General features: G+C 34.7%; 1 protein-coding gene across 2 annotated transcripts in view; it reads left to right on the top strand.

The window, feature by feature from the left end:
* The window catches only part of LOC129574158 (kinesin-related protein 10-like), a 47168-nt gene that overhangs the window by 21132 nt on the left and 16650 nt on the right, over window positions 1-9386 (top strand). For both annotated transcript variants that reach the window (XM_055455664.1, XM_055455663.1), the window contains exon 3: window positions 2565-2722. In XM_055455664.1, coding sequence (XP_055311639.1) covers window positions 2565-2722 — 158 coding nt within the window. The remainder of the gene's footprint in view (window positions 1-2564; window positions 2723-9386) is intronic.

A 9386-nucleotide genomic window follows, 5' to 3' on the forward strand; every position in this document is an offset into this window, starting at 1 on the left:
GTGTGAAGTGAATGTATGTTACTTCACATCACATCACATCATATGCTTTTTTCAAGCCTGCCACTTGTCCAATACGAGATTTTCATCATTTTTTTCGTTGAATCATTGTAAAATTAGCAAAAGGATTTGTTTTTGTCATATTTCAATGTGAAAATCAAAATAACCTATTTAAGGCCACGAACACTCTCTTGAACTGGAACGTTCAAAAATTGGAAAACATACACAAAAAAAAACATTCCAGACGAAGAGAAAGAGAAGCGAAAACATCGGATTGATTAACATCGACATCAAGTGGATCTTGAAATCTTAATTTCTTGTAACCATATTGTCAGTCATCTCGGATCAGATGGTGATTATTTGAGTGCGAATAATAATTGGCACCAGTGATACAAAGCGTCTGCAAAACTCAATAATTACGTGAAGAGAGTAATAAAATTGCTGGAACAAAGTCAAGGCAACAAATGCCAACGAGTCATAATGCATATATATGTTTAATGGCAACAAAAATGATTTCATTTCATGAACTTTTGCGACAAATTGGATTCCCATTAAAGAGGCTGTTAAGATCAAAAGAATTTACAGCCAAAGTGTATTGCATTAAAACACAAATGATTGCAGTTTATTGGCGTATTGTTTTGGTGTCGATTATGAACGGAAATTTACCACAAAGGCGCCAAGAATATCGATTGGCATGTTTTGACTTCACACTGTTGCTACGGCGCGTCCTCGCGTTCTCGAATTACAGGCCGGGTTTTCAAGTTCAATCAACGTATTAAATTTGTACAAACTCGCAATCGATGATCGCAATCACATGAAATAAATTGAGGGGCAATTTGAGCTGCGGTAATAATAAGATTATGATATATCAATTATTCAGTAGAAATCATTCGGTAATTTTAATCCGAATGCATTTAGCACCTACATTACAGCCATAAAAATCAGAACATTGTTCTCTTAAAATTTCGCTTCCAACGGAGATAACTCCATAATGACATTTAGCCAACGTAATACGGAATATAAATTTTTACCCATCTCAAAATACACATAAAATTTTTATTTGTGCTATTGTTACTGGCGGAATGTTGTTTTTTTTCTTTAATCTCATATCTGTTGGTCATGTAATGAACCAACGCATATTAGAGTCGAGAACAAACGCATAGCTTGATTTTATTCCTACGAAAGATGGATAGTATCGCGCGATGAACTCATGTCAAGCTGCGCGCAAGTCCGCTTTTGTAACGGATTATTGTCTTTTGGTTAATCGCACAATAATCCATCTTTGTTCTCTCGTCTGATTGACATAATTATTCATTGCTTCTGTTGGAACTGATGTCAAAAACATGTAACCATCAACAAATAACAGCCAAAATAGACGATCTCAAATCGCAAATCATTAAAACATGTTTTCATTTCATTACGCTTGATTTTTTCCATACGTACTATAGAAACTCTTCTGCAATCGTTATTGAATGTTCAAGAACATTTGACCGTTTTCCTGCACCATCGTCTAGAGGTGTAAATGAGTACGGTGAAACCGAAACGAAAAAAAAAAATTGTCCGAATTTCATTCCATTCAAATCCATTGGAGTATGAACAAACAAATTCGGGTGAACGGGCAAATTTGTGTCTGTTGACACCTCTGCCATCGTTATAACAGGATTACCTTTTATTAAAAATAAAATGTTGACATCGTTGTGACCGTGATCTTTAAAATGATAATATTCAAATTCGATTCGAACAACAAAAACAAAAAAGAGAGCCACAGTGATGGGCAATAATAGTTTTCGAATGAGAAGAACAAACGAATGCGTGAATCTATTGTAAATCGTACGGTTTCTTCGCTGCTCGAGAAGCCTCTCTAAATACCAAGTACATAATAACAAAGTTCCGATAATTTATTATGGCTTAATGCCGATTAATAAATGTAAATAACACATATAGGCCGACAGAAAATGGTGCGAGAGACGTACAATACCTAAACCATTCAATGTATGGTTAATAAACTCGATGCTCTTTGCGTGGCAAAGTGAACACGCAATTGTTGCGCCATTCATTGCAAATAATCATCCATATTCATTTATTTATTTGGTGCAAATATCATGACTCGAACAAAGAATAATAATAAAAGACTTTTCTTTTTATCTCACACCTCACACAAGTTTCAATTACACTTCATGCGATATATGAATGGTTTGTGAGCAAAAATGTAATACAGAAAAGTTGAGCGGAAAAATGTCAAATGAAAAGGGATAGCTATATAGTAAACTGTATAGTGAACTATATAGCTATCTCTTTTCCGCTCATTCATCATAGACATTTTTCCGCTCAACTTTTCTGTATTACATTTTCGCTCCAAACCATTCATATGTGCGATGCATTAAATTATATTACTATTGCAATGGCGATTACATATTATTCATTATGGTTATTGATTATGTTTCGTTATGTTTTGGCGTGTGTTTAGTTTCTTTGTTCCAGTTGTTCATTTCTCATTTGTTCACTCATCACGTGAAATCTGTATGATGCCATTGATTATTCACTATTTGCTTTTCTTTTCTGTTCAGGAACACATTCAAGAAGTGCTTGACAAATGGGATCAAATTGACGATGAGATTTGGGCCAAACTGATCGTATTCGAAGGTAATCGGCGTGTAGCCAAAGCTTATGCACGCGCTCCAATCCTAACGATAAATAACTCCGATGATGGATTCGATGGAATGAGGTGAGTGTCTTTAATTTATTTTTTCTTTTGATATGTTTGAATATTTTCGATTTTACTAACGATCGAAAGGATTAACGTTGCAAAAAAAAGATGATTGATTTTAAGCATAGCAAAAATATGATTGATTTTTTATGAATGAAGAAAATTCAGTTTGATTTTCCAAACAGCAATAAGGCTTTTGAAATTGGCTTGCGAATCCGTTCGCATCGTATTTTAATTGATAGTCGATTAACCTAAATTAGGTTTTAAGTAATCATAGTTGTTCTTTTTTTTCTACATTTTTCACGAATCGTATTGAGACCATCAGATTGCATTCGCTTTATATACAGCATATACACATAGATCAATCACACTTTACATAAACAAAAAGCTAGAAAGTGCACATTTCAAAAGTGTCAAAAATGAACTGAATCAAGATGTGCAGAAAAACAACGACTGTTTAACTAAATACGAACTCGGGTAATTAACTCAGAAAGAGAGATCTTCCGCGCAGCACAGCTCGAGCTGCAAAGTTTACAGTGTAAACTTAGACATTTTATGCCAATGTTACGATTGTTGTACTTACGCAACCAAAAAGAATGAACCAATTTTTCAATCAGCATTAAACGCAACAATGCGTGACCTTTTCTTTTGTTTCTTTTTTCTTTTAAATATGCCGTGTCCAAGCTGGTTTTTTTCTTCTTCTTTTCGAATGCCGCTGGTTCTGTTTAAGCACTCGTGTTCCTATTCCGAACATATATTTGAATCATTGGGTGGTAAACAGTTTAAGATTAAAAATTTAAATACCGAGAGAGCATCACTGACCACAGACTGTCTTGACATCGTCGTAGGTTAGGGTAGCATTTGGAAATAATTAAAATTTCAGTGTAATTCACAAGTGTGAAGTTGCTTAAATAGACTATCAACCAAATTGACCCGAAACCAAATTGGGCAAGCCCAGTGAGCAACATCATCAATATGTGTACTAAGGTATGATAGCCCAGAAAAGAGCAAACCACCGAAAAAATATACCATCTCGTCTTATCAAACCACAACTATTTGTGGACTGTTTGAGTTAAAGTAGCGGAATAGGTGGTGCAGAGCAAGTGTTTTTAACAAACTCATGCTGCAAAGTTTATGTTTCGAATTGCCCATCAGGCAAACAAAGTTGCCACATATCTAAAGAGTCGATTGACCTAGGTCGATACATTTTTTCAACTACATACTTGGATTTTATTTACAAGCTCAAATAACACACATAAACACATTACTTTTTATTTTATTGAAGTGAAGTGCAGACTTGAGACCAGAGTTCAATAGGTTGATGAAGCTTTTTGAAGATGCTGCGTATTTGTACAATGTGAATTAAATTTGTCCGAGTCATTTGTTGAATCCGTTGCTGTTTTTTCGACTTCTGGAAAGTCGACGCCCGGACTATAATTGTTTTACAAATCCATACGATCTTTTAAATTAATTTTGAATAGAAGTCTGCCATGGAAATAGCTTTGTTTTGTTTAAAACTGGTCGTTGGCTATTGACATTTTGAATAAATAATTGGTATCAGCGTGATGATTTCGATACTTTGGTGCACCACCAACCTTTACATTTCGGAATGTTTGCTTTTAACATACGATTGATCTTGGATATTCAGGAAATAAAACGATACTTGCGAATACCAGTTCAGATGTGTTGACATACTGTATTTTAACTGTCGCGACTACAAGAATGGTATTTTTTTTCCTATCCCAATAGGGATTTATAATGACGTCAAAATAAAATTAGCTCATACGCAATTTATGACCGGTCTTTTTTCTACATTGCTTTGACTGATTTAGATTCAATTGATTTGATGTAGCAGTTGGTGGTACTTGAATAATCCATATGTAAATTTTCGACATTCATTTCGCTGTCATTCGACTGGATTCGTGAGCATTTGATTTGATTTGATTTTCTAGTGTTTTTAGGTTCGAAAAAAAAGATCGAAACCGACTAACAATAGGTACTGTTACATTCTATTGAAAGTACAAAAAAAAACTACAAATCATTCATTACCAAGAATACAGAACTCATTGTCAATTGCGGACTGCGGTTTGAGCTTGGGCTTTGTACAATGGCAACAAAAAAAGCATGAAATTATTGAAGTTAACCATTTAACGATTTGCATACATTCATTTTTATTCGGATATCAAACAAAATTATCTCCATTTGCTGACATATCGTTATGTTTAATTAGGTATACGATTTCAAACGGCTGAGATCGGTTCAAATTGAACGCAAATTATATCACAACATTCTAAAATGTCTTGAATATCCGAAAAAAAAAACATTTCACAGAAGCCCGATCAAGCCCTTGGAAACCGGATAGCAAAACGTTGGAACCAGTTACGCGGCATTTTTCACCAGTCTTGTTTATGTTACTGAACTGTTCCCATAGAACTGCGAATAGAATGAAGCTAGTTTCGTGTTTTGCTGCCGATTGAAACGTTATAATATAAATAACGTTCGGTTGACCGGTTGAAAAAAAGTGTGTTTATGTGTATAAACAACTGCATTCGCTAGACTCGTCATAATCCAACGCGTCGAACATCTGCAATTCAAGTTTTGGGATGCGTTTTTTCTCCTTACTCTTTGGTTGCTATCGCATGCTTTGCAGCTGATCACGTATTCATCGTCTGGTAGTAAATCTAACTGTCAGACTGTGTCAGTTAGGCCTTGCCACCGTTCCGCACACATGGATAAAAAAAGGTAGCATCAATGGCATGCTGGAATATACGTGTATAAAATATACATATTATTATCATGGTCGATCGCGTAACAATAGATTTGCAGTGTACATAATAGGCACATCGTAAAAGCTGATATAATTGCAGTTGACAAGACGAACGGGGCTTTCTTGAGGCTCCACAGATATGCAATAGTTGCTCATGTTGATTTCTGAATGAAATGAGCATATGATTGCTTCGTTTTGCTATCCACTTTTATAGTGCTTCATGCTCGCCATTTGAGCCTCCATTTGTTTGCACATGCATCGGCCTTTTGTTACATCGAATCGTCATTTCTAGTTTCGCTTTTTCTTAATGGGCATTGATATCATTCTAGATGTTATGCTCCAGTTCCTGTATTCATTGACGGTGCATTTTTTTCTTCTGATTTACTTGATTGTTGTTAACTGTCTGTGCTATTTTCCAGGATTCTCATTACAATACTTAGCTGAGCTAACGAACTGAGAATCGACGTACGGCTCTCTGTTCGTTCGTTGGATATTTTTCATTTTTATTTGTCCACTCAAAATTGTGACTGGAAGTGATTCTTATCGAGTAGTTGCATGTCCAGTATAGCTGTTCATACGATAATTTGACTTTTTCAGAAAACTTATTTTTTAACAAAATTCCATTTTGAAAATCTAGGGTTTTTGAATTTGAATTCGTTCAGTTTTTCATGACGAATGATGTGCTGCTTTCACTTTAAAGATTCCATAAAGCGTTTTGAAAGAATTGAGTAAAATCGCTCGTTATTAAGATTCAATCTTAATAACATATTATTAAGATAATTTTGTTAATAACGAGCGTTGACTAATCAATTCTTTCGAAAAGCTTTATGGAATCTTTAAAGCGAAAGTAGCACATCATTCGTCATGAAAAACTGAACGAATTCAAATTCTAAAACCCTAGAATTTCAAAATGGAATTTTGATAAAAAATAAGTTTTCTGAAAAAGTCAAATTATCGTAGGAACAGCTATAATGTCCAGGTGTTATGAAAGTTGCTTTATTGTTTGGTGCTGCATCTCAATAGATTAAGGATAGTCTCCAAATAATAATAATCTAACAGCACCAATTCCAGGGTGGCCAGCGACATGCACTTCCCATCTGATTTGATCTCAACGCTCTTTATTTAATACAACAACAGTTTTTCATGCAATTAAGACATTTTCAGCTTGTCGTCTTGTTTCTCTCTTCTTTGCCATATTCCAGATTTAACACAGTTGTTGATCGAATCCAATAATAAGTTGTTGTTGTTGTTGTTGAGACTTAAACGCTATATAGCCAAAGAGAATACTAGTATTCTTACCAGAATACGAAATGGCAATAATCACAATAATCGCATAAAAAGTGAAACGGAAAAATACGCAGACGATGACCGGCTTTCGAATCATTCATTTTCGTTTTCATTTTGCTGATTCAAATAACTGACTGAGCAATCGTCTGGTTGTCAAGGAATTTTACGTCTGATGGGCATTTTGGCATCATAAAAAAATAGTCCGTTCACTCGACTAGCCAAACTGTGCATCAAGTCCTTTCGAATTCCTTCTCTCGTGAGCAATCAACCATTCAGAGTGTGAAATTCGAATTAAATATGTGTGGCCATTTACACTTGCAATTTACCGCCTTTCATCGGCAAAACCACACGAACATCAAAAACAATCGCTAAATGTTATTTCCTTTCAATATTTACACATTTCCAAGACGTATTCTGATTCATGTGGTTCATCTCATTTGCCCTGATTATTTCGTCTCGACGGTGTTTGCACTTTAATCATTCAGAACTAACATGACAAGCATTTAAAATCGATTCGTTTCCATACACATGCAAAATACAAATTACACCAAGTGTGTGAGAAGCGAAATGTTGATTCGCCCGCTCAGATTTCGAATTTTGCAATTCCTTATTCCAAACCAACATTTTGTCCCTTTTTTTTGCTCGCCGCATAATTGCGAAAGAAATAAGCAATGCCTTTTAGGGATACATACTTAATTTTTTGTTTTTTCATTTTTGAAAAATGATATGAGTTTTAGGTCTACTTCCTATCTGCTTCATTACCGTCTCATACCGTCTTTATCGTCTATAAATGATTATCGAAAATAACAAATATAAATGACATGCTAAGAATAAATGGGCGATACGCATTTTTTCATCGTTAAAAGAAGCATTGGTTGCCAATGAAGTGACAACTTTTAGTTCAAGCGGAATTCATAATCTTCAATTAAAAGAAATACAATTTTTTTGGTATAGAAAACGGTGAATAGGTTGATGAAAAAGTTTATGTTGAATTTTGTGTCATAGTATTGTGATTTCCAGTTTTAATCCCAGAGTGTTAAATGTGCGTATTTTCATCGACACCTTTATGCATGGATGCGATCGATCGGTCGGTGCACTTTTGGTGCTGTCAATCAAACCCATGATGAAAATAATTAAACTGGCATCGACCAAGCGAACAATTGCTATACATCGCATACACAAACCAGTATTTCCATAATCGGACAGCAATCAACAACTGCTTCATCATTATGGGTGTCTTAGTTTTCGGTCCAATATTTTCATATGGTGCGGTTAGTGGTTGTGTATATGTAATAGGTTTGTTTGCATTTAAAACGCCTTTGATGGGTTTTTCTGTACGAAAAAAAAAAGATAACAACAATTAGTGTGTGTGTGTGTGTGTGTGGAAAACCGTACACATCGATTTGATTGCTATCAAAAGATGACGAAACATAACATTTATCAAGGTCATCCAGTGTATATGGTTATTTTTGGATTTCCTCTTACAATTTCATTCGTTTTCATGCATTTACTTTCTGTCAATCTGTTATCTCATTGGTTGTATTTCATTTTGACTCTGTGTGAATGAATATACATCGTGGTATCGTTCCAAACCGATACACAATTTTTCCGCAAACAGTTCAAACATTGTAACATGCCACCTTAGATCTTGCCGCCGACAATATTCAGAGAGCACGTGAACACGCATTAAAAACCCCATGAAAATTTCCGAAAAAATTAATCGCATGTGTCATTCCAATTGGAGTCTTGTTAACAAGACTCAATCGAACACTTTCAATGAAAAATGAATTGCTGCGAGCAATACAAAATTCGGAAGAATTTTCACAAACTAATTTTCAATTGGTTCAATTGAAATGCTGCCACCCAAGTGATTCCTATAAGTTTTTTTTTATTTTTCGTTCAAGATTCCGTTTCATTGACAAGCGTTAGTTAAATTAGAAAACAAAGTGCCGTTTCATGTGAAGTCACGTACGCATTCATACAGTGCTAAGAATGCCAATTAAAATCGATACCATTCAAATACGAACACGAACATGAATGCAAATACGAATACGAATATCAATGGAAATCTAAGCGGTAGACAATAGGTCAAATTGCAATGTAAAAACTGACAAAAGCCTGATATTTTATGCATTGCAGACATTTCAAACGGTTTTTTCCAAATGGACTGTTCGCTTTTCTATTTCATATCAATTAATTTGTGGTTAACTTTCGAATTGTTTAGTTGACTAAATGAGAATTCTTATGCCTTAATTTCAATGATCCAAATAAAGTAAATTATATTATTTCGGATATGGGTCACATTAACTTTGAGAGAAAAAAAATCAACAAAAACTTATCAGTTTGTACTGGAACTTCATGTATAACACCGTGTGACAAAATAAAAGTTGTTGTTTTGCACATTGGGGTTTTGAATGCACGATTTTAGAGGACCTCAAACAAACATTTCTGCATCATTACTTTTTCCGGATGACGTGTTAATAAGAAAGTTATCGATTTTGGTAGGTCTAAGGTAGCGCCTATCAACATATCACAGTGAAATTTGGTTTAGAGCTCTAAAATTATGATAGAAACCTACATTACTTGAAAGGTGAGACCTTCCCATAAATTTTGGTACCCTATTTATCA

Source organism: Sitodiplosis mosellana, unplaced genomic scaffold, assembly GCF_009176505.1.
Source record: "Sitodiplosis mosellana isolate CC-2019 unplaced genomic scaffold, AAFC_SMos_1.0 Smas_scaffold_6150, whole genome shotgun sequence".
Classification (NCBI taxonomy): Eukaryota; Metazoa; Arthropoda; class Insecta; order Diptera; family Cecidomyiidae; genus Sitodiplosis; species Sitodiplosis mosellana.